Source organism: Typopeltis vanoorti, chromosome 14 (assembly GCF_054136105.1).
Source record: "Typopeltis vanoorti isolate ZY-2024b chromosome 14, IOZ_Tvanoo_1.0, whole genome shotgun sequence".
In the NCBI taxonomy this organism is placed as follows: domain Eukaryota; kingdom Metazoa; phylum Arthropoda; class Arachnida; order Uropygi; family Thelyphonidae; genus Typopeltis; species Typopeltis vanoorti.
In genome coordinates, this window is record NC_143562.1 from 12,475,437 (window position 1) to 12,502,838 (window position 27,402).

Sequence of the window (27,402 nt, forward strand, 5' to 3'; positions counted from 1 at the left end):
GATTACTTTTTTGTAGATTGGGATAATGGTAGACCTAGTCCAGTCATTTGGCCATCTTCCAGTCTTCCAAATTTTGTTGCATAAATCATGTATCCAGTTGACTGCATTCTCTCCAAAGTTTTTTAGCATTTCAGCCAGTATTGAATCAGGACCTGGGGCTTTGTTATTCCTTAATTTTTTGATTGCTTGCTCTACTTCACTTTTGAGGATCTCCATTTTCATTTCCATGTTTTCCATAGCTCCGTTTTCTTGTTGAATAGCTGGGTCCTTGGATCAAATATCTATTCTACATATATAAAAAGATATAAGCTGAAATTTTAAACTTTTTTATGTCACATTTTTTTTCTCTTCGTTGTTTTGAAACGTCCAACAATGTGTTTGCCTTCATGAGACAAACACATTGTTGTCTCATGTCTCGAGTCATCAGAATTGAAGGAGAACTGGCTTACCAGCCTGGAACTTAGGGGGTTGGGCGCCGTAGGTGCCAGTCCCCCCTAGTGTGTGCGTGTGTATCTCCGATTCTGATGTCACGTTTAATGCCACTGCATAATGTGATCCATATAGGTGTGAAATAATAGTGGAGATAATGTACATCTTTGTCTCATTTTTGATTTAACATCAAACCATATTCTTGCACTTCCTTCAGTTCTAACTGCTGACTTATAACTCAAATACAAGCGATGTATTATCCAATATAATGTCCTATTTGCGTCGATATAACTGTAGTGTTCATCTTGGTACCTTGTCACATGCCTCCTCCAGATCTACAAAATTTAAATATCGATCTTTGTTCTATTCCCATGATTTCTCAACTATTTGTCTTAAAGTGAAAATCTGATACTGACAACCTCTGTTTGGCCCGAACCTAGCCTGTTCTCCAAGTTTCTATTCCATAAGTTTTTCTTAGCCTTTTCTCCACAACATCCTTGCATAAATTTTACTAGGTACAGTCAGTAGGGAAATACCTCATTCTAACATCTAATTTTATTTCCCTTTTTACAGATGGGTACTATGAGAGTTCTACTCAAATTATCCGGAATTTGACCCTCTGATCAAGCCTTCTGAATTATGCAGTGTAGTCACTGCAAAACTTTTATAGTTCCATATTTCAGCATTTCTGGTTTTGAAGGTTTTTTTTACTTGAAGTGTTGATATGTACTCTGATTTCTTTCCACTATAATGTTTTCTACCACTTTGCTGTCACTGCTTGTTTCATTTATCAATCTTTAAAAGTAATTACTCCAGACAATGAGAATATCTTTATCTTCAGTTTTTATATCACATTTATAATAACAATGTTTGAAGTGTTCTATATTCTCCATTGAGAAAGCAATTTTGGAATACGTACCCCCCACACACACACACCACCAAAACACAAACAGCTGCTACTAAAAGGGAATACTGCAAAAGGAAAAAGAAAATTAAGACAAGAGGAAAGAAAATGAAAAAGTCAGAACTACTATATCATGATAGCACGCACACCCACAGTGACTTCTAACATCGAATTATGACCATCTGTGTAATTTCATGCAGGGCTGACTTCCACATGGATAACAACCTCCACCTATAAGCCAATGATTTCCCTAGATGTTTAATGATAACCTGTAATCATACCGATGACAAAACATACCATAGTCTCCGAGTTGGTTTGATTAGAATTATATCATGCCTCTTAACTGCAATGCGAGATATGAGAATGTATTCTGTGATATGGTTTGTCTATTCTGTGGAATAAAAATCTACCAAGGAGTTTTTTGTGAGGATAAAACCCATGAGAATACTCCATATGAAAATGACTAGTTCACCTCCAGTTGAAAAGTCATAGAAGTTCCTAGTGACCTAGACAGCATTTGATTTCAAATCTTACAAGCCAAATGACCCTGTTGACACCATATATTTATATTCCAGTAAGTTTTCTCAATTCAGAAAGAGTGGGTTTTTATCTTCTGCTTGAAAGAACCTAAAGATTAGAAATGATGCCAGTATATTTTGACAGAGCATATTCCATTTGATTAGTTAAAAAGCAATCATCTACTCAACAGCATTACAAGAGATTAGTTAATCTTCACTCTTATGAAATAAATGTGGCACCTTTTCATTTTATTTTTCATTTCCTTTTAATCCTATGTGGGATTTAAGGGAAATGAAACTGCAGATGAAGTAGCAAAAATGGCTGCAACATCAAGTGTATCACAGATTTTGATCTTTTTAAAACTATCCAAAAAGAAAACATAAAAAGAATGATTCTCCAAGACATGACTCACCACTGGTATTCAGCAAAAAAACCAGGAGCTACCATCAACTCCAAGTTTAATCACTGTGCCACTACCATTATCTCTCGCCTCAAGACCAGCCACACAAGAACAATCAAGTTTAGCAATGGCATAAAAGTCTTCCCCATCTGCAAAATCTGTAACATCGAGGAAGCATCACCAATGCATTTCTAAATGTTCATACATTTAGAAATTGTATGAACATTTCTAAATGTGAACTTTATAACAACCAGAAAAGGTGCTGCATAAAATACATGAATTTGGCCTCTATGATCTGGTGTAATAATACCATGAGATTAATAAAAAAAATAAATAAATAAATAAAATAATAATAAAAAAACGTGGCACCTAATATGCTTCTAGGCAACAGTTCACAACTTATACTGATAATACTAAGGCAACCCAAACTACTCAATCTTTCATGATTTCTTTCCTATATTCATGATATAATCAATTTGTAACTGATTACATTATAACTAACAGAGAAATTATACAAGAAAAAATTCTTGGAATTAATTTTTATCATCATCAGATGAAGGAAGTGACCATAAATCAGTACTTGGAAAGATAAAACTAGAAAAGACAAAGAATAAATTCAAAGCAAAATGTGCAGAAAAACAACAACAACGACAGAATTATTATTAACATTAGACCTCCACTGAGTCAAGAGACTCATCGCAGGAGGTCTGCACTCTCATGCAAAAAGATATGCCTTAAACCTATTCACGGTTTCTGCACTCACACTTTCTGACAATGCATTCCATTTATCAACCATGCTCCTTACTCCCTAGCTTGCAGCCTCCTTATATAGCTTCCAGGAATGGTCTCTTGCTCTACCCTTGTCTCTTTCTACTCTATCATTCTGCCAAGCAAGCATTCATCTTGTACTTTACTCTACACATTCAGAATCCATTGATGATACTCCTCACAGCTTTATTCATTCTTCTCTTACTGACATTTCTGCTTCTCTTCTCCCCACTTTCTCTCCTTCCTTTGATCCCACATCCTCTCAATTTTCTCCAATTTCCTCAGTTTCCTTGTCTCTTCCATTTTTTCTCATTCTTTTTCCTGCTCACAACTATTCCATTCAATTTTTGTCTCCCATTTCCTTTCTGAGCAGTTTCATTTCTCTCATTATACATTCACTCACACAATCACAGCCATCCATCAAAACATTTCCCTAGGCCCAAGGTCAAATCCACAGACATTTTTTTTTCACATTCTCTTCATCCTCAAACACACTATTGGTATCTAAAAGTGGACATTAACCTGTTTCCAATATACTACCTCTGCTGCTATTAAAGCTTGAGACAGTAACACTCCAGTAACCCAGCACTTCTCATTTACCTTTAACATGGATATGCATTTCTGTTCCATTTTTAATTTGCAAGATAATTTTTTTAAATTAATCGTGCAGAACATGAGATGTTGCAAAGCTTAAATCATGATAAATTTAGTTTAATCCTTTATCCAAGTGTAAGCAAACAAAGTTTGCACCTGAAAATATCCTCAGGACTGAGGTAAGGTAGTATATCCCTTGGCAACTCATTGTAAAGGTGGACCAAGCTTTCATTACTCCTTGTCTCAGTATCTCCCATTTGAATCACTGAAAGTCTTTAGGTAATATACAATTTTAGTGTAGTGTAAGACCACCGTCCTGCTTACTAGCATCCTGAAGTGGCTGTAAAAAGTTTCATATTTCATCCTTAGAGCAAGGTCTCTATATTACATTAATCCAGGATACTAATATTTGGTTAAGTTTCAACTTTTGTTTGTAGGATTCAAGTAAGAATTTCAGATCATTCCATGGATCCAATGGTTTTGACGATGCCCTCTGGATGGAAAGACCAGGATTCAAATCCTGTCTAGGACACAATGAACCTTTCAATATTTTAGGACTTATTCATATTTATAAATTTAGGGACACAAAAAGACACGTGTTGAACAGATTATTTTATTAATTAATATTAATCAAGAAAAAAGAAAGAAAAAAAATTTTAGGACTTAACTCAAGGAGAGTTAGTCAGTCTCATCCAAATCCAGAAACTTGGATTTTTCATCTCAGAAATTAGGTAAACCAGTTGACAAATATACACAAGTGACAGTAATACACCATACAAATAGGATTAGCTGCCATATTAGAGCATTAATTAGGTTTCATAGAAGTAAAGTTACTTGGCTGTGACTAACATGAAAGGGAAAATGGGAATAGGATCATGTTTAAGTTTTTTTATGAAAAGTCCATGCAAGGTTGTACACCTATAGTACATTAGTTAACATGGGTGGCCTAAGGATTTTGATGATTTTACTAATTTTATCATTTAGTATCTTTTAAATTTATTATATGGGCATGTTTTAAAACTATTAGATATATTAAACATCATTGAACAGTCATACTTTAATACAAAATGATTCGACTATCTCTAACATTAATTGGTCAAAATGATTTAACTAATCCTGATGCAACCAAGTGATACTTAAATCATAATAAAAATCCAGAAACTTGGATTTTTCATCCCAGAAATTAGGTAAACCAGCTGACAAATATACACAAGAGACAGTAATACACCATACAAATAGGATTAACTGCCATATTAGAGCATTAATTAGGTTTCATAGAAGCAAAGTTATTATGATGGTTATTATTTGGTCCTTTTCACTAAAATTGATACATAATATTGGATTTATTGGACCATGGTTTTGATAAATATTATACATAATCGTCGACGAGTTTCGCCAGCTGTGTCTGTCTGGCTTTATCAAGACGAGAAATGTTATACTAATATTAAATGCAAAAACAAAAGAATGCAGTTTGTTTGATTTTTTTTTTTAAGTCGTTACTTCATTCTTTTGTTTTTGCATTTAATATTAGTATAACCTTTCTCGTCTTGATAAAGCCAGACAGACACAGCTGGCGAAACTAGTCGACGATTATGTATAAATGTTTATCAAAACCATGGTCAAATAAATCCAATATTATGTATCAGAAGCAAAGTTACTTCGCTGTGACTAACATGAAAGGGAAAATGGGAATAGGATCATGTTTAAGTTTTTTATGAAAAGTCCATGAAAGGTTCAGGTGCAAACTTTGTTTGCCTACACATGGATAAAGGATTAAACTAAATTTATTATAGTTTAAGCAAGTGGGAAAAAACTTCCAACATCTTTCTCTAAATCCAGAGTAATTTAATAATAAGGTGAGACACCTTTTGGCAACTCATATAGGTAAATATGACTTCTCCATTGCTTCCACCTTGGTATCACCACCTCTGAGTCTGGCTCCCACTGATGAGACCTCAATAAAGGTCGAAACCAGTCTGGGTAGTGGCCCTTCTCTTAATGCATAGCATTATACATGTCTGCAAGGAGATGTGCTTTGCATTATGGGAAATACTAAGACAAGTGATGAGAGCTTGGTCCACCTTTACCATGAGTTGCCTCAGTCCTGAAGATACTTCAGGCGCAAACTGTTTGCTTACACTTGGATAAAAGGATTAAACTAAATTTATTATAGTCTAACCAAGTGTGAAAAAACTTCCATAAATCATAATAAAGTAATGGATATAGAAGAGCTATAAATTCCTGTAATAATTATTATTTACCTGTTGCTTCTCAACAGCTTCCCAGGGCTGCATTTTCATTTCCTCATGGCTGCTGCATCGTCTTATTTGCTCTCCTTTAACACAATGATCAATTTTATTTGATAATGGTCTCTCTTCAGAGCTTGAACGTGGAGGCTGATCTTCTCCAGATGGCCTCCTTTCCTTTCGTTTACGTGTTGATGAAAGCATAAATTCTGTATTTAAAAATAGTAATTTAATTTATAAATTAATTATAATTTTTTTTACATAAAAGAAAGAGACAAAACTTAAATAAACAAAAGAATTTTATGCTAAATACAGTGAAATCCTAGTAAGTGTGCTATTATCTACATCATTCTAAAGATAGAGATAAAACTGTTCCCACTAACTGCATCTCAATCCCAACATAACTCCAGTAGCATAGTGATTTTGTATATCATTCACTGGAAGAATGTTGTAGGCAACAGGAACTGTGAAAAATATGATACCTGTATATGAGAATCTCAAAAGATATCACAGATATAAAACAAAAAGTGAACTACTGAGAATGAAGTTATCTGCAATTTAGCAGTGGCTAGTTTGCTGACAATTTTAATAGTGACACTTCTTTTTTTGGCAAAAATCATAAAAAAATTTTAATTATTATCATTCCTGGATAAATTTATCATTAAGTTTATCAAACCTGGATAAGTTTATCATTATGTTACTTCGATGCTTGAAAAGTTACAAATTTATAATACATTATCACCATGAGTGAGATTAGGATTTTCTTATTTTTTAATTTTTATTTAATTTTTTTTTTTTTTGACATAGACTAGAAACCCTGCTCCTGACTATACACAGAACTCTTTAAAGATGCTTCAAGCCTTCAATAAACAGATTAGTGAAATCAGAGATATCTATGCTCATGACATGGTTTGAACCCACAGCCTGTTAGTTTGAAGAATGGGTACAAGCATGAAACAACTTAGCCATAATACATAACTTTAATGAAATTAGCACAAATATTTTGTTCTGAAACCAACAATACATGTCAGTGTGAAACAAACAAGCACTTCAAAGAGATAGAATAGGTAAATAAAACACTCCTTTAACCAATAATAGCAGTTGCTGCATGCTAGAAGAATCATATCACATATATAAGAAATCATTTGATATACAGTGGTGAAGAGGATCCAGAGGTGAGTGACCAAGACTGTGGTGAGTCTATGGAATGATCCTAATGAGAACAGATTGAGGATCTGTGAGTTTCAAAAATTAGCTGATGAGTAAAAAAGAGGGGACATGATAGAAGCATTTAAATTATTAAAAAGGTTTTATAGAAGTGACAATGAAGATTTTTTTTTCAATACATGACAGGAAGAGAGAGAACAAGTGGTCATCCCTGGAAATTGCATGAGTATTATTATTATTATTACCACGGGCTACTCCAGGAGTCCTTAGACTCATCGAGGGAGGCCCTAAACATCATGTTCACGCAGCTGTTCAACATTCTCACAGTATCTATCATACCTTGCCTTGAACTCTCTCACTGTCATAGCACCCACAACAGACTCTGGCAGCTTATTCCACTCATTTACCACTCGCAGTGTATGGCTAGCAAGAATGTTAGACGCGGGGGGGGGGGGGGGGGGCAATCCATTCCATCCATCATGAATGGATGGAATGGATTGCCACAATGGTTGTGAGTGCTTTGTTGGCAAATGAGTTTAAGGAGAGTTAAATATTGTGTGAACAATGGTTAGAGTGGGTCTCCATGATATGGTCTCCAAAAAATATGTAAAGACTATGAAATCTATTGTGAACAGGTCTCATAGGGGCTAAGTTCCTTTCCCATCTATTAAGCACACAAAAGTTATGAGTATTATATGGAAAGCTAAGTTAAGTAGAAAAGAAATTGACTGCACAGGCTAAAGACAATACAAAAGAAGTTTATCATTATGCTGCAAGTAAGAGAAAGAATGAATGCAGAAAAATAACTTTACTGACTGCAGACGATACCCTGGTATGAGAACCAGATGAAGTAGTTCAAATAATGAGTACTCACTTAACCAAGATCTATCAATCTGATGTATGTAACAGTATACAGTGCTACCACTACATTGGATAAAGAGATACAGGTGCATGAGAAGAAGGTTCTAGGGCTGCTGCATAACCTGGATAAGATTCAGCAATTGGGACAGATGGGATGTCAGCACATCTACTAAAGAAATGTTCAGTCAGACAGGATAGGCCCTTGACACATTTGTATAATTTGAGTCTTAGCTCAGGAAAAATTCCACAGGAATGGAAGGAATGTGTGATAATCCCATTGTATAAGCTTGGAGCAAAGATTGATGCAACTAACTATTGATCTTTCAGTATCTCTGCAGTAAATTTTGATTATATAAAGAAACCTGTGGAGAATTCATGACTAAATAAACACACGTAAAACCACAGTAATAGGTTTTTTAATACGTAAATATTTCGACCTAAGTGTCTTAGGACATCGTCAGTACAGTTGGGAACAATACTAGGAAAAACATACAGATAGGGTGCATGAATACAATGGAATCCAAGTGCGTGCATGCAGCAGCGCTTTCTAGCATAAAAAAAAAAACAAAAAAAAAATACATTAGATTATTTAGATTACATTAAAAAAAAAGACAAGGGAAATATCACTGTAGTTCTTGATACTCAGTCATATGACCGAAAAATGAATTTACTACTCCGAGATCGAAATACTTATACAAAACCTGATTATGATCCCACAAAAAAAAAACAGCTCAAGAAACTGAACAAGCTACTTGATGAAACAACTTTTTTAGATGAAGAAACTGTAAAAAAAAAAAAAGACAGACCATGCGAGACCTCCTAGAATATATGGTTTACCCAAACCTCACAAGAACGTCTCACTCAGACCTGTCGTTGATTCTACTAGCAGCTCGACTTACAATTATCAAAATTCTTATCTAACCTTCTTCGTCCCCACATTGACCACTCAGCCTCTTCAATTAAAAATTCCACACAGAGTTTCACGCTAAAATAAAAGACACTCAATCGTTGGAAACAGACATGCTAATTAGCTTCGACATTGTCTCCCTCTTCACTAATATTCCCCATAAGGAAACAGTGGACCTATTAACTCAAAAATTTCTGTCTGATATTGTTGAACTATTCAAATTTACAATTACTTCCAGTTACTTCACTTGGAAAGAAAAAATCCACAAGCAAGAGGAGGGAACAGCTATGGGGTCTCCCTTATCACCTAACTTGGCAGACCTGTTTATAGAAGATCTTGAAAAAATTTTTGCATTTCAACCCAAATCAAAAATCTGGCTACGTTATGTCAATGACGTCTTTGCAGTCTGGGGTCATTCCGAACAAGAGTTACATCTGTTTCTAGATAAAATAAACCTTCTTCACCCCTGCATCAAATTTACGTTAGAAAAAGAATCTCCACAGGGTATCTCTTTCCTGGATTTACACATCCAAAGAAAAGAAGATGGTTCCATCTCCACTTCTGTCTATCGAAAGCAGACCTTTTCAGGCCGCTACATCCACAACTCTTCTGCTCATCATCCTTCTCAAAAATTTGGCATCATCAAATCACTGGTAACCAGAGCACAGAGTTTTTGCTTCTCTAAAACAGGTGGAAATAATCAAAAACACAGCCATTCTAAATGGATACAATCCTAAAACTACTCAAAAAATCATCAGTCACTTCTCCACACATCAATCTAGACAAGAACAAGCCCATAGGATTCCCATACCGTATGTCAAAGGCATCTCAGAGCAACTTTCAAAAATTATGAAAAAATACAACCTTGCTGCGACCTACAAACCCATCAACCAGATCTACAACTTGTTACCTTCGCCTAAAGACAAACTCCCACCTCTATTACTACCTGGTGTTTACGAGGTACCATGCTCCTATAAACTGTCATACTATGGACAGACAGGCAGATCTGTTCTTAAACACATCTCTGAACATCAAGACCACATCCATCTCATCAAGCCGCAGAAATCTGGCCTCTCCCAACACGGAGCTGAAAACCCAAACCATAGGATCCACTGGGAAAAGACCAAACTTCTACACAGATCTTCATACAAACATGAACGTTTATATAAAGAAAGTGCTGAAGCCCTACTTCACAAACCCAATCTAAACCGCAATGATGTCTTTGCCATTCCTAAAGTATGGGAAATTGTCATACAAAATTGTGTAAAATAATTCAATTTTAATGTAATCTAATGTTTTTTTTTCTTTGTTTTTACGCTAGAAAGCGCTGCTGCACGCATTTGGATTCCATTGTATCCATGCACCCTATCTGTATGTTATTCCTAGTATTGTTCCCAACTGTACTGATGATGTCCTAAGACAATAAGGTCAAAATATTTACATATTAAAAACCTATTACTGTGGTTTTACATGTGTTTATTTAGTCTGTAGTAAATGTAAAAATTTTAGAGAAGTTGGTAAAAACTTGCATACAGAAATAGGCAGGCAAACAAGATGTACTTTGCAAGGAATAGCATGGGTTTACTAAAGTGAGGTCATGTCAAACAATTTGCTCCTATTTTATAATAACGTTACAGCACAGTTGGATACAGGAAAGATACACTATGGATACTGTTGGCCTTTACTAAGGTAATAGGATACCACATGAAATTGGATAAGTGGATAGCTGATAGAAAGTGGTATATGGAAGATGTGAATCTGCTAGATTTAAGGTTGACTAGTGGCATGCTCCAGGGATCAGTTATTGAATCGTTATTTAACCCCTGAACCGGCCATGACATCTATAGACATCCAGCTAAATCTGGATACAATTCTGTAACACCCGTTGAATAACATGGATAAGAACTGCAATTTGGTTTCACTATTTCATCAACCTCAGCCGGCAGGCAGTTAATCTGTACACTAATGATATTGGAAAGGGGCCGACAGGAGATTTTCAGTTGTTTGCTAATGATAATGATGCAAAGATAGGACAATCAGAGATGCTACTGATATAGAGCATTTACAGGGCTATTTGAGCAGACTAGATTAGTGGGAAAAGGACAAGTTTTTTCAACTTTTCCAAGACTTATATTCGTATATAATTCTGGGGATACAAATTGTAGGTGGCATATAATTTGATATATCGCAATTGTGAGTGTTAAATATAATTAACACCAAAAAATCAAAAGTGTTTTGCATAAATTTATCACATAATTGAAGTGTAAATCTTCAGGAATAAAATTTATTTTAAATACTTGAAAAATATGGTACACTTGGAAAACTGATTTTTCATAAAACTATTCTAAAGTCAGATTATTCTCATTTTAATTGCATAAAAAAAGATACCTACAGATCAAAAAACGCAAAAACATAAATCAATTTAAATGCTACATACCTGTTGTTGTTTCTCGCTCAATGCAAAGATATTCAGCACCTAATTTTTCAAGTAAAACTTGTTTTGTTGGCTTGTCTACAGAACTGAAAGAAGAGAAAAGAAAATTTTCACTATGCATCTTAAGTAACCTAGAACTTTTGCTCTAGGTTCCTTTAGTACAGTATCTAACTAAATGTATTTTGTGCTAATTCATCTTACAAATTTTCAGTTGCAGAAAATATGTGGCCACCCTTGTTTATAATGCAGTCATCAGGTGCAGAAAGCAAACAATTTATGTAAAGCAAATAAAGATGATGTATGTGCATATACAGACGGTCCCCCGGGTTATGGATGACCCGACTTATGGCATTCTGCACTTATGGACAGGCTCCCCATAAGAATAATTCATAATTAAATTAATAATTCGGGAACTAATTTCTTCTGCACATGCCAACAAATCCGCATGGAGTAAGCGGTTCCTTGGCACAGCATCTTTGTGCTGGTGGCTAGTCTCATTGTTTATACGGTTGCTTACAAACAGCATCACTTTTGTCTTAACTTTTTTTATTCAATTTTGTGAGTTTATGATTACCCTTATTGACCATGCCTCTAAAGCCAAAATCCACTGCAAGTCCAGGTAGGCCTGCAGCAAAGAAAAAGGTGATTACAATGGAAATGAAAGTAGAAATAATTAAGCATGTGGAGAGAGGCCAGATGCCATCATTCATTGGGAAATCATTAGGCTTCAGTCGCTCGACTATCGGAACAATTATAAAGGATGCCATTGAGCGGTTTACAAAGATTTCCCATGCAGTTAGTGAGAACATCAGCTGCTATAAGGCCATTTATGATGAAAAAAAGAAAAAGAATGTGCAAATAACCCTAGATACCTTTTCAAGAAACCAACTTCAGTGGTAAGCTCCCCTACTCTCCTCCAGCAATGGAATCAAATCCTGATTCTCCAGCACCAGGTCCATCCTCTCTAGCACCAGAATCTGATCATGATTCTTCAGCACACTCTCCATCCTCTCCAGTACCATCTCCATCATCTTCCAATTAATGTTAGACTACCTTCTGTTTATGTTTTCTTTGTTTGAATTAAAAGAAAGAGCACAATAGTTTCTGTAACTTATTATTACACAACAGTGGTAGTATTATTATTACACTGTATTATTAATGTCGCATATGAGCTATTATAGTATTATTATTATTACTGTATATGCACTATTCATTGGGATCCGAGATACAAATCCGACCAAAAGACGTTCTCTGGAACGTATCTCTTCTGTAACCTGGGAACAGCCTGTATATGCGTGGGAAATTGTGAAGGAATATTTGTTAGCAGCAATGGTAAGCTGTATTCCATGAGTAAAGAAGAGGACACAATTTGGAGTAAAGTGGATGACAAACAATATTAAACAGGAGCTGCATGCGAAAAAGAGGCTATGGAAGAGATATAAGGAAACAGGTGAAGAGAAGATGCATGAAGAATATAAGACACGGGCCAGAAGAGTGACTAGTATGGTAAGGAAGGCAAAAGTGGAATATGAGAAAAGATTGGCCCTTAGATCCAAGGAAAATCCTAGGGAATTTTTTAGCTATTTGGCCAGTAGGAGGAGAAATGACTGTGGAAGAATGACATTGTGGGATAAAAATGGGAATAGAGTGACTGATGCAGAGGAAATAGTGGAATTGTTTAATGAACACTTTATTGGAGTATTTCATCCTGGAGGAGTCAATTTGAATACTAGAGGGATAGAGCAAGTTCAAGGTTTAGAGGTGCAGGAGGAGAGTGTGTTCCACATACTGAGTACTCTGGATGTTAGTAAAGCTGAGGGACTGGATGGTATTTCAGAATAAGTTTTGATAGAATGTGCTAAGGAACTGAGTGCCTTTGAGCTGGTTTTTCAATGAAAGTCTGGCTACGGGAAAGGTGCCCATGGAATGGAAGGAAGTTAAGATAGTACCATTGCATAAGGGCAGTAGCAGACTGGAAGTGTCTAATTATAGGCCAGTTTGTGTGTCATCAGTAAGATCTTGGAGAAAGTAGTGAGGGACCATATACAGCATTGGGCAGATGAGGGTAATGCTATCTGTGAGGGTCAACATGGATTTGTGAAGGGGTGCTCTTGTTTCAGCAATATGCTAGACTTTTATGATAAAGTTACAAGAGCATTAGATGAGGGAAAGGGATATACTACCATTTTCCTAGACTTAGCAAAGGCATTTGACAGGGTGCCACATGATAAGCTGATATTCAAGTTGCAGCACATGGTCTTGATGTTAGATTGGTCAACTGGATTCAGGATTGGCTGTCTGATAGGTATCAGAGAGTTGTGTGTGGTGGAGCAATATCAAAGAGGCAGAAGGTTACAAGTGGGGTTCCACAGGGCTCAGTACTGGGACCTATATTGTTTAACCTCTATATTAATGACATTGTCCATGGATTGCAAGGGGATATTTGGTTGTTTGGAGATGATGCGAACCTGGGAAGGGTTATTAGTAACAGTGCAGATGTGGTAGCCCTGCAAGAGGATTTGAATAAGCTAAATAGATGGACAAATGAATGGGGATGTCAGTTTCATGCAGCAAAATGTAAGGTCTTGAGGTTTGGGACACATCGATGGGATGCTACATACTCTATGGGAGGAGTTAAACTGGAGGAAGTAAGAGAGACAAGAGATCTGGGGATGATTATTGATAGAAACCTGGAATTTAGGAGACATATTATAGAGGTAGTGAAGGTAACAAAGAGGATTGTTGCAATAATGAGAAGGACACTGACCTGCAGAGATAAAATGGTTATCATTCCGTTGTATAAGACTCTGATCAGACCACACTTAAGACTATTGTTCTCAGATCTGGTCCCCAGGATTTGAAGGGGATAAATTAACTGTGGAAAGGGTACAAAGGCAGATAACAAAGATGGTGTCAGGTCTGTACAATGTTAGTTATGAGGATCGGCTGAGAGAGTGTACTCTGCAGTTTGGTGGATAGAAGGAGGGGTGATATGATTGAGACTTTTAAACTGTTGAGAGGTGGTTACAGGGTTGACACTGGGGAGTTCTTTCTCTTGGTTGAACAGAGGGAAGGAGTCATGACAAGGGGCCATCCCTGGAAGTTACGAAAGGAAACTGTGAGAAAGAGGGTGAGGAGTGGTTTCTTCGTATGAAAGGTGGTTGAACCATGGAATGCATTGCCTGATGGAGTGGTGAGAGCCATCAATGTATTTAAGGAGTGGCATAGACTTTGTGTCTCCTCGATGAGTCTTGATAGATTTGTGTTTCTTAGAAAGGACCTCCCATGATGAGTCTTTCGACTCCATGGAGGCCTGAATAATAATAATATAACTTGAAATCCTTTGAATTGCATTTCAGGTTTTCAATATCATTACGAAACGTAATTACTTATAAAATAATGATAAAATATATTATTATTATATAATTTAATTATATAGTAAAACCCCGAAGTTACGCGGTAGGTGAGACCAACAAAAAGCATGCAAGTCAAATTCGCGTAACTCGGGGTATAATTTTGCATGTAATTTATATATACAAACGTAAAGAAATATAATCATGATTGTCATTTTTCGTATATAAAAAAAAGAAAGTGATTTCGATGTCTTCATAAAATCTAATAGATTCGTCTGACGGCATAATGTCTTTTTCTTGTCACGCAAAATTTAAAAAGGAAGTTCTTCATAGCAAGCTAATGATTTTTTTTATTCCTTGCCTTGTGGCTACAATTCATTCCTCGTTAGAATCTCTGTCCTCCTAAATCTATAAACCTTTCTTTTATGATTGTTCTTACTGTGGATTCCTGTAGATTGAACTTCTTTGCTAGCTCACAAATTTTCATTCCACCTTCAAAATCCTTAATAATGTTGAGTTGAGTTTCCAAAGTCAATGTTTTTCTTTTCTAGCTAGCTGTAGAAGAATCGGACGTGCTTCTTTTGGATGACGTTATTATTTTTTATGTGATAAAATTTTTATCAAGAACATAACATTAAACAATCGCAAAGTTTGTAGACTATAAAAATCGTGTATGAATGGAGACCGCACAAAACACGTCAGTGCTTGTTCACAGCATGTGCGACACTGGCAAATGCGGCCGGCACCTGAAAGATATGACTAGTGGTGAGGCGTGAAGCGGGACGGGAATACGTACATATAAGAAACCACGTAAGTCAGGGTATGACTATAATTAAATACTATAATATGGATTTAAATTCTTTATGCAGAACACAAGGAATCTTTATAAGAGCTCTGCAGTGAAGGTGAAGTAGCCTGTCTCATACAGAGGTGGCAGGGCCATCATAATCCACTAAGTAACTAAAGAAATACCTAGGAACTGCAAAGTTTGGAGGGTGGCAAAAACTGCAAAATTGTATCTCCACCATAAAAAAAAAAGTGCAGGTTTTTTTTGTTTGTATTTTTTAGATTTTACATATTTTAATTTAAATTTAAAATTTTATAATTTTAAATTTAAGGGTAGCATATACAATAACAATGGTCTTGTCAGAAAGTCAGTTTTATCTATATTGATCAAATGCCTGCTTGATCGGCATAGATGACTATGCCAACCATTTTATCAGGACATTAATTAGGTTTATATGGACGAAGTTACTTGGCTGAGATAGGCCATAAACCTAACACATAGGGAAAGATGAGATGAAAAAATATCCATGTGAAAGTGGAATTCCAACCCACAAAGTGTCAAAGGTAGTAGATTAGGTTCAACTAACTTGCTACCTGATAATGCAATGTTAACTTCACCTGGACATCAATGACCCATTTTTAAACTTTACACTGTATTAATTAAGATGCTAAGTTTAGTTATAAAGATAGTAACAATTCTAAAATTTGAAAAAAAAAAAAAAAAATGCAAATATAAAGATAGTTATAATTTCTCAGATGGATATCAAAATTTGTCATGTTGAATTTAAATAATAAAGTAATAATAAGTGATCTAATATTTAAATGATTATATTTCACCTACTTATCAACCATTAAAACAGAAGTGCTTTCATTCATGTCATAATCCCCATTATTAGTCTGCAATGGCCTGTCATCTGCTGGAATAACAACAGAGAGTGGTTCCATAGGTACAATTGGCATTACTGATGATGGGATAAGATGCACCTGCAGCATAATTAATGCATACGGTAAAACAACACAACAGAAATATTTTCTTGTCAATTACTACAATCAACTCAAATTAAAAGGAAGTATTCTTAAACACAATGATTTAACAATTAACTTTGTATGAAAGCAGAGCAACGACCTGCATAATATATCAATAATATATAACAAAACATGCTTATGCTTGTTTCTTCTTCTAGCACAGAAGTCTTGATCACCATTCATTGCAACCATAACCTTCATTTTTTTTTTTTCTGTCTAATACAATCAGTATTCCATGTACCGAGCTTTTGTCTTTCCAACTCATGCTCTATAGACTACTATGCTCATAGAGATCTAAACCTGTTGTATTTGAAGCAATCAACAGCATATTATTATTATTATTAAACAAGACCTCATGGAGTCAAAGACTCATCTAGGAGGTCCTTTTATCTCACACACATCTCATCATACTGCGTCTTAAACACATTCAAACTACTTGCAGACACCACACTCTCAGGCAAGGCATTCCAATCACTCACAACTCTGCACGAAAAAAACCTGCCTCTCACTCCCCTACTCACACCCTCTTTATACAGTTTCCAGAGATGACCTCTGGTTCTCCCCTGATCTCCCACTATTCTCTGTAGAACTTCTCCACCATTGATCTTATAACAACCCCTTACCAACTTGTAGGTCTCTATTATATCTCCCCTCTTCCTTCTCTCCACTAGACTCTGCAAATTACATCTTTTCAATCTTTCCTCATACTCGACATTCCAAAGATCAGAAACTACCTTAGTCAGTCGCCTTTGGACCCTTTCCAACATCTCTTCATCCTTCTGAAAACCAGGTGACCAAATCTGGGCACAATAGTCCATGTGTGGCCTAATCAAAGCCTACAATGGAACAAGAATCTCCCTACTTCTACACGTCAGTGTCCTCTGCATCATTCCCAGAAGTCTTTGTGTTGTCTTCACAACTTTGGCGATGTGTCCCCTAAATTTTAGATCCTTATCCACTATCACCCCCAGATCTCTTATTTCCTCTACTTCCAACAATATATTCTCACCAAGCATAAATTCTGCATCCCATCTTTGTTTTCCAAATTTTAAAACCTTACATTTTGCAACATTGAACTCACATCCCCATTTGCTTGCCCAATCACTCAATTTATTCAAGTCTTCTCGCAAGGCCACAACACCTTCACTACTCTTTATGGTTCGTCCCAACTTTGCATCATCTGCAAACAACTGAATATCTCCATCCAAATCTTCGCCAATATCATTAATATACAAGTTAAATAGTAATGGCCCTAAAACAGATCCCTGAGGCACTCCACTAGTGACTTTCCTTTTCCTGGATATTGCACCCCCATACACAACTTGTTGATACCTATCAGATAGCCAGTCTCCAATCCAATGCACTAATCTAATATCCAACCCCATCTGCTCTAGTTTGACTGTCAACTTATCATGAGGTACTCTATCAAAAGCTTTTGCGAAATCCAAGTATATTACTGTGTATCCTTCTCCTCTGTCCAAGGAAGCAGTCACTTTATTGTAATAAGTAAGTAGATTACTAAAACACGACCACCCTTTAGCAAATCCATGCTGTCCATCAAAGATTATACCATTGTTGTCAACCCAACTCTGGATCCTAGTTCTCACAAGCTTCTCCAACAACTTAACCACAACACCTGACACACAGATAGGTCTATAGTTTGATGCTTGAGTTCGCATTATAATAATCAGAAAAATTTCCTAAGAAACCTAGTTGTCAAAATAAGTGGTTTGCTCTTATCCTGTTGAATTGTGTTAATTTACATCCAAAAGCAGAAGAGTGTTTTATGATATATAAATCGTTAGGAAAATCAAATAAATGTTTTTCTGATTGCATTATTTCTTGCTTTTTCTGAGTTTCCAACTAATTCTAATAACAATAAAAGACAACCACGACTTAAAAACTAAATATTTAAAGATGATTGGGACATAATGATTAGACAATAGTAATCACAGTAATAAACCTTAACTTTAAAGAAAAGCACAGATAATTCATACCAAAATTAACAGTACATCAATGTGCAGAAACAACAAATAATTTGAAGAACAGGAATACAAGGTAAATGGAGCAATTGGTTTACCAATTAAAATGGTTGCTGCAAGCTAGAGAAATAATATTTAAAAAATTTTTTTTATTTATTTTGATATTTACATAAGATGAGAATCTCCCAAACTTTTTTTTTGGAGAGGGGGGGAAAGAGAGAGAGAGAGCCAATCATTCAGATTCAGGTTAGTTCAGTATAAAAGGGCTTCACAAATCTCTTTGAAAATGTGTTTAATATTTAAAACTATTTCTATGGAAAAGATGAGGATTGTTTATTGTAAACCTACCTTTATGGCAGATATATAACATCAAAAGTCTGCTCATCATACATCCCCAAAACTAGTGTTGTCGAGTCATTAATTAAAAGAACACATAATGTTTGCTCCTCTCTTTCAGGCTTACAACAAGAACTTCTCACTATCAAAATTTTAATGGAATTAAATGATTACAACCCTCATCAAATCCAACTGATAACTGACTCATGTGTTCCAACACTTAAGGATTCTTCGCTAGACTGCAGGGTTCAATCTCATATTTCTGGCATCTCTGAGCCTATTGGTAGAATTTTGAAGAAGTTTCACCTTAATTCCACATATGTTCCTATCAACAAAATTTCTCATCATTGCCATCTACAAAAGGCAAACTATTGCTTCTATCTTTTGTTGGTGTTTAACAGATCCCTGGTGAATGTAATATGATATACTCTGAGCAGACAGGCTGCTCTGTGGAAAAAAGAATTAATGAACATCAGTACAACACTGAATACTGAAACCTCAAAGTCCAGTCCGACACAGCATATATTGATATTAAACACAGTATCCTTTGAGATGAAGCTCTTCTGCATAAAAGCAGTTTGAACATCTTTTCAAATAAAGCTGTGAATACCTTTTATATTGGCCTAACCTGATTTGGAATGATTCTCTCTCTCTCTCATTTTCTCATAAATATCAAAAATAATTGTTTTAATTAAGTATAGTCTCTGGGAAAATTTCCCATGTTACTCCTCTTAAACACTATTATTATAATTACGGCTATTATAGCCTGTTTTTGTTTAGGAGTGTCCCTTATTTAAATACATTGGCTATCAATACTCAAGAGGGGTATATATATTTAGGGCATTATTGGTCAGTATAGAAGGCAATTAAGGTAGAATAAAAGAGGTGGAAAAATTTTGGTACATACCTGTTTTGATTCTACGATGTCTTCCACTTCCATGATCTCGCTGAAGGTTGTTTACAAACGGGGGGGGAGCATGGGGGTGTGTTTTGACGCGGGAAAATAAGTTTGGATAACCCGGGTTAATAATAATATACACACACACACACACATTATTTTGAATTAAGGCGCATTTTTTGTGGGGGGGGAAGGGGAGGAAGAGTATACTTATGTGGCAACTGGGGCAGGGTTAATGGGGGTGTGGAACCGTTTCGGTCGTGTGACCATCCTCGGAACTTTGTTGGAAATGAGTGTCCGAGGATGGTCACACGACCGAAACGGTTCCACACCCCCATTAACCCTGCCCCAGTTGCCACATAAGTATACCCTTTCTCCCCTTCCCCCCCCCCACAAAAATGTGCATTAATTGAAAATAATATATGTATACATTTATATATATATATATATATATATATATATATTATTATTAATATTAACCCGGGTTATCCAAACTTATTTTTGTTGTTTAATCTAAATATTTGTTATAATTTTCATCTAAAGAAAATAGTAAGAAGGTCACAAGCTCATTTTAACATCTCAGGCTATTTGATTCTTTAAAGATAATTGTGACATTAGGATTATAAAATATACACACGTTTACACAAGAATATTATTTAATTTGCCAAATATTTCAGTCTGAATATTACATACCATCTTCAGTGGCTACATAGGAATAGTTTTAAAAAACAAGGTGGAATACGAACAACTGATGATTCACAAATAGAATGAGCCGTGTGATGTCATATCGCTAAGTATTAAAAGAGTAAACATTTTTTTTATCTGAGTCATGATTAAATTAAAGATATTAATTCAGAAATTCATGCAATAATCTTAAATAACATTACACTAATATAAAATAAAATAAAAAATTAATGTGTTATCCTGATTAAACTTTCCCAAATTTTTGATACAGATATATAGTGATTATGATTCAAGTTAGGATGCTGAAGTAAGGCTTCCACACTTTCTTTAAATAAACGTTCAAATTTATAGTGACATCTGTGTAGGAAGAGAGTCTTGGACCAAAGGATGTTGTGGCTTGTTTCTATTACGTGCTGAGCTAATCCAGATTTCTCTGGTTTGTTGTGTTGTATGGATGATTGATGCTCTTGAATTCTTTTTTCTATAGAGCATCCAGTTTGTCCAAAGTAGGAAAGATTACAATTACATGGAACTTGATACACACCAGGTAGAGAGATAGTTGAGCATTTATCTGTAGAAGAAGGAAAATGGGTGGATAATTTGTTAATAGGTGTATATAAGTGGCTGTTAAATCATATTCTCAAAGAATCTGCCCATCATCCTTGTCAAAAAACAGGAATCATAAAATGTTTAATCCGACGAGCCAAAACAAATTGTTCAACTTCTCATTTATTTACAGAAAGAACTTTCGACTATCAAACATCACATGAAACTAAATGGCTTCTCCGAAAAGAGTACACATCTTTTCGATTCTCACAATCCAACACAAAACAGCAAAGATTCAATACGTAGAGTTCCAATTCCTTACATTTCCAGGATTTCAGAACCAATTTCAAGAATTCTGAAGAAATATGATTTAATAGCCAAATGGGGATGTGAGTTCAATGTTGCAAAATGTAAGGTTTCAAAATTTGGAAAACAAAGATGGGATGCAGAATTTATGCTTGGTGAGAATATATTGTTGGAGGTAGAGGAAATAAGAGATCTGGGGGTGATAGCAGATAAGGATCTAAAATTTAGGGGACACATCGCCAAAATTGTGAAGACAACACAAAGGCTTCTGGGAATGAGGATGCAGAGGACACTGACGTTTAGAAGTAGGAAGATTCTTGTTCCGTTGTATAAGGCTTTGATTAGGCCACACATGGACTATTGTGCCTAGCTTTGGTCACTGGGTTTTCAGAAGGATGAAGAGATGTTGGAAAGGGTCCAAAGGAGACTGACTAAGGTAGTTTCTGACCTCTGGAATGTTGAGTATGAGGAAAGATTGAGAAAATGTAATTTGCAGAGTCTGGTAGAGAGGAGGAAGAGGGGGGAGATATGATAGAGACCTACAAGTTGGTAAGGGGTTGTTATAAGATCAATGGTGGAGAAGTTCTACAGAGAATAGTGGGAGATCAGGGGAGAACCAGAGGTCATCCCTGGGAACTGTATAAAGAGGATGTGAGTAGGGGAGTGAGAGGCAGGTTTTTTTCGTGCAGAGTTGTGAATGATTGGAATGCCTTGCCTGAGAGTGTGGTGTCTGCAAGGAGTTTGAGTGTGTTAAGACACGGTATGATGAGATGTGTGTGATAAAAGGACCTCCAAGATGAGTCTTTGACTCCATGAGGTCTTGGGGTAATAATAAGAATAATCACAGCCACTTATACACCTATTAACAAATTATCCACCCATTTTCCTTCTTCTAAAGATAATCGCTCGACTATGTCTCTATCTGGTGTGTATCAAGTTCCATGTAACTGTAATCTTTCCTACTTTGGACAAACTGGATGCTCTATAGAAAAAAGAATTCAAGAGCATCAATCATCCATTCAACACAACAAACCCGAGAAATCTGGATTAGCTCAGCACGGAATAGAAACAAGCCACAACATCCTTTGGTCCAAGACTCTCCTCCTACACAGATGTCGCTATAAATTTGAACGTTTATTTAAAGTGTGGAGGCCTAACTTGAATAATAATGACTGTATATCTGTATCAAAAATTTGGGAAAGTTTAATCAGAATAACACATTAATTTTTTTTTTATATTGGTCTAATGTTATTTAAGATTATTACATGAATTTCTGAATTAATATCTTTAATTTAATCACGACTCTGATAAAAAATTGTTTACTCTTTTAATACTTAGCGATATGACATCACATGGCTCGTTCTATTTGTGAATGATCAATTGTTCGTTTCCATCTTGTTTTTTAAAACTATTCCTATGAAGCTAGTGAAGATGGTCTGTAATATTCAGACTGAAATATTTGGCAAATTAAATAATATTCTTGTGTAAACGTGCATATATATTTTATAATTTCAGGCTATCTTATGGGAGATAAGAGCTCAACAGTGCAAGACAGTATCTCAGCTCTGACAGGATGCTTGGCTTATACTCTATTGCTGCTCTAGTGCAGGGAGCACAAAGGAAGATGTAGACAGCATCATCAAATTAACTCAAATGATTGCTGTATGAGTAATTATTATCAGGACTTCAAATATAGACACAGATGGGATGAGGAAAGAAATAAAACTTATACAAATACCAAGGGATAATTACCATGGCTTTGTGAAGGGTGAGTCTTGCCTTAGCAATTTACCTGATTTCTATAACCAACTGATAGTGTAAAATAAAGGTTGGGATGAAGCAGCACAGATTTGTAAAGGGCGAGTCTTACCTTAACAAATTTACTCACTTTCTATAATCAAGTGATGGATTAGCCATTTTTCCTTTAATGGACACTATCACTTGACTAGTCCACGCGGTTAGCCTAGTGGCTTTGGGCTTCGCAGCCATATGCCTAGGGAAGGAGTATTCTAGGTTCGATTCCCGTCAGCGACGTGAGGAGCTCAAGGATCTTCCTCAGCCATAGCCAAGTTAGCCGGTCTTGGGCGTGGACAGCAGGTTTTTTTCCGCCAGTTTATCTGGTATTTTTCATCCTGCAAGCAGGCAAACTGGTCCAAGGACACACAGATTACAGTCAGGAATACTGACCCAGCCATAGGTCTGATTTGTCAGCCTATGCCAGTTCCGGAGCCCGGATAAAAAAAAAATTTGGTGGGACTAGATGGTACTGTGAACTCCTGTAAAAAAGGGTGAGCGCTGTATCATCACACAGAATTTATTTATTTATCACTTGACTATAGAAGGTGAGTAAATTGCTGAGGCAAGACCTACCCCTTCACAAAGCTATGAAGGAGGGGTTTCTTCAATTTACATAAGAGTATAAACTCTTTGTAAACTAAAGAAAATAGGATTGGCTAAAGAAGGTGACACATAAGAGGGTGGCTGATGGACAGATATCAATGAGTAATATATACTAGAAGGATCTAAGAGAAAGCAGATGACAGAAGTGTGCCACAAAACTCAGTACTTAGACCACAGCTCTTCAATTTGAAGAGCTGTGGTCTAAGTAATAATATATTACTTAGACCACAGGAATGATTTGATAGAAATATCTAGTTGTTTATGATGATACAAAATTGATATGTTTTGTATCATCATAATACAAAACTGATACAAAGCTGATATGTTGTTTATGATGATAAAATAATAAATAAAGGTGGTGTAGAAATCCTGTAGGATGATTTAAACAGACTGACAATATGGGAAAATGATAATGGCTACAAGTTTATTATGGCAAAGTATAAAATTATTCACTTTGGGATGAAAAGTTAAGTTAAGTAAGTTAAGTATTACATTGATGGAACTGAATTATATGAAATTGATGAAAGCAATGATTTAGGGAAAACTGGACAAAACAGCTTAAAAGATCACTCTGATGGCAAAAGAGAGACTGATAATGGGAATGAGGTTATCTTTTTTTATATAAGACTAACAGCTACATTTGGACTACCAGGCACAGATCTAGTTGCCAGGGTTTCTTGAGATGTAGAAATGGCGAAGAGAATCCAGACGCAAGCTAATAGGTGACAGGTCTATAGAATGCTCTTATGTTCTTTATGAGGAGAGAGAAGATTTGCGTTAGAAAATTTAGTTGAAAGGTTGAAAGAGAGCAAATCACCAATCATAGGTTATGAAAAGATTTTATAGGGCAAGTGAAGAAGTAATTTTTCAATACCTGACAAGGAGAGAGAACAAGGATCCCCCAGAAGTCATAAGAATATGGTTAGCAAGAGTGTGAGGATTAGATTTTTGTCTGGAGAGTTGGTAAATAAGTGAAATGATTTACCAAAGGTGGTCATGGATATCAGTTAATGAGTTTTAGGATATATGATAGGTATCGTGTGAGTAATGGTTAGTGTGGGCCTTCTACACTATGTCTCTAAACTCAATGGAGATATTGGTACAAAAAGAACTTGTAACATCTTTTATTCCCCAAAGGGAGAAAGCGAAATTCTTTTAGACCTAAGAACTAAAACTGAGTTCTGCAATCATAGCTATCAAACATGGTAATGAGAATATAGTGGATAACTGTGACCATCTTGTGTCCTAAATCTTAACCCATTATTGTCTGAAATAGTACAGGTTCTGTGGTTTTCTGAGTTGTGGTATTAAAAACCAATGTTTCCAGGAGGGAAAAAAGCCTATTTAATTGTGCCAGAGATCAACTAAGTCAAAATTTTCTTCTAGCATTTTAGAACAAGAAATGTTGTCACAAGATGATGCAAGCACTGCAAATGCTCAGTTTCCATAACAAATTACTGGAAAGTCAACTAGAGCCCATTAGCTCAAAACTATACTATAAGAAATTCACTATAGCTAATCTATCTACAATAACAAAATATTCTTTTTCATCTCTATAGGTTCTCTGTTGTGAGAGTCAATGCAATAATAACAGCTATTAGATCCACCTGAAATTAATGTTAACTCTAGCTAAAAATGGTCACGAAGCTAGAATTAACTGATGTGATCAACTAATAGATTCTAATTTCCTATGTAATCTTTTGATCTCATGGATATCTTGAGGTCTAAATACTCATTCACTAACTCGCATCATTAAACAAATTCAAAAAATATTTCTCCTCAGCTAATACTGCTGAAATGTTTCATGCAAACAACTTTTTATTGTATACAAGATCAGTCTACCAAACTGAATAATATAATCTGAACAGAGCATGAATTCTGTGCAACATTTTAAGTTTTTCAGCTTGTTTACAAAGTCACGTATAATTTCTTTTTAAATGTGTTTTAAATAGATGGGTATTATGTCTCTAAGTTCATATTCTCTGGTTAGAGAAGATAGAGAGAAGAGAATAAAATGCTTTTGATGGAGTAAATCTATGTTCATATGCTTCTTTGTATTTGTAATTTCTTCCCCATAAAAATAATGGAAAACAAGCTTTATTTAAAAAAAAATTAGTAGCCAGAGAAATAACTGCTTTTGGAAGCTTTTAATTATTTCCAGAAATAATCATGAACTCATTTTATAAGCATAAATTTATTTCTTTTAGTAATCAAGTTTCTTCTTGAGATAAGCATGAAACGGTCTTTCTCATGTCAAAGCACAGAACTTTTTCTTCTCTACATAACTCATCACAGGAGGTCAACACAAAGTCGTCTATCATACACTATTTAAAATCATCCACTATCTGCATAATCACCACCCTCTCAGGCTATGCAGTCTATGGTCCTACCACTCTCCATGTAAAAAACTTACTTCTTATCCTTTTCACTACTTCCAGAGATAGCCCCTTATACTTATTTCTCCTTATGCTACCATATGAAAAATCTTCTCAGTGTTAACAATCTTTTAGCAGCTTAAATGTCTCAATCATACCCCCCCCACACACACACCCTTTTGTCTTCTATCCACCAAACTCTGCAATATGCATGCCCTCAGTCTATCCTCATAATCAGCATCCTACAGTTTTTGATATCAATTTTGTTATCTGTCTCTACCCTCTTCAAGGCTACTTTATCCCCTTTCAAATCTCAGTAACCCAGATCAAATCCCAGATCTTAGCAAAATCTAGATGAGGTCTGATCAAAGCTTTACAAATAGGACACCAATACCCTTTTATCCCTTGTGGTTAATTAATGTCTGCCTCAATACTGCATAAATTCTTTGAGATGTCTTCACAACTTTTGCACTATGTTGTCATAACTTCAAATTTCTATTTAAAATCATCAAAAGATCCCTTGCTTCCTCCACTTCTACTGTAACTCCATCAAGTAAGCATGAAGCATCCCATCTGTGGATCAATGCAGATCATATAAAAATCATAGTCTAACAAAATATACAAAGGTTAAGTAAATTATTAAATACAAGATCAAAGCAGCACAAGAAATCCAGAGCAGTGAAAAATGTAAAGAAATAGAATTTATACATGAAAAGAATGACAGTTGTAATCTACACAAAAAGCTGAAAGAGACCTCACGTATAATTAAAATGAAATATATATTGATCTTTAATTGACAATGATTTATAAACATCTAATACCAACAAGTTTTGCTGATGGCACTGTCCGCTTTCTTCAGGGCTTATAATGGTAAAAGAAAAAAAAACTCAAAATGGCTAGTGCAGAGAAAATGGAGTAACTTCTTCAACCTTTTGGTTCTGTCCACTGCTGGACGAAGGTCTCCCCCATGGTTTTCCAGATCACTGTTTTCTGCCTCTCCCATCCATCTCACTCCTTCAATTTGTTCCAGTTCATTCCTCCACCTTCTTCTCGGTCTTCCTCTTTGTCTTGCTCCAACCATTGGTCTCCACTCTGTTGTTTTTCTAGTCCATCTCCCGTCACTGCATCTGGCAATATGGCCAGCCCATCTCCACTTAGCCTGTTTAATGTATTTTACAATATCCATGACACCTGTTTGAGATCTTATCCAGGTATTTGTCTTCCTATCTCTTAACGTTATTTTTAGCATACTTCTTTCCATGCGATGTTGTGTTGTTCTCAGCTTTTTGTTTAGGGCTTCTGTTAAAGTCCATGTTTCTCCTCCATATGTTAGGACAGAAAGTATGCACTGGTCGAAAGCTTTCCTTTTTAGACTCATAGGGATATCACTTCTGAATATGTCTCTCATTTTCCCATAAGCCATCCATCCAAGGTGAATTCTTCGCTCAATCTCTTATCTTTCACACTCCTCAAAGGATAAC

At 35.7% G+C, this 27,402-nt stretch overlaps 1 protein-coding gene across 1 annotated transcript in view; it reads right to left on the minus strand.

The window, feature by feature from the left end:
- Nucleotides 1–27,402, minus strand: part of LOC150099235 (protein FAM13A-like) — a 267,122-nt gene that overhangs the window by 170,844 nt on the left and 68,876 nt on the right. The window contains exons 6-8 of the mRNA XM_090404288.1: nt 16,210–16,352; nt 11,233–11,315; nt 5,876–6,069 (exon numbers count right to left, since the gene is read on the minus strand). Coding sequence (XP_090260414.1) covers nt 5,876–6,069; nt 11,233–11,315; nt 16,210–16,352 — 420 coding nt within the window. The remainder of the gene's footprint in view (nt 1–5,875; nt 6,070–11,232; nt 11,316–16,209; nt 16,353–27,402) is intronic.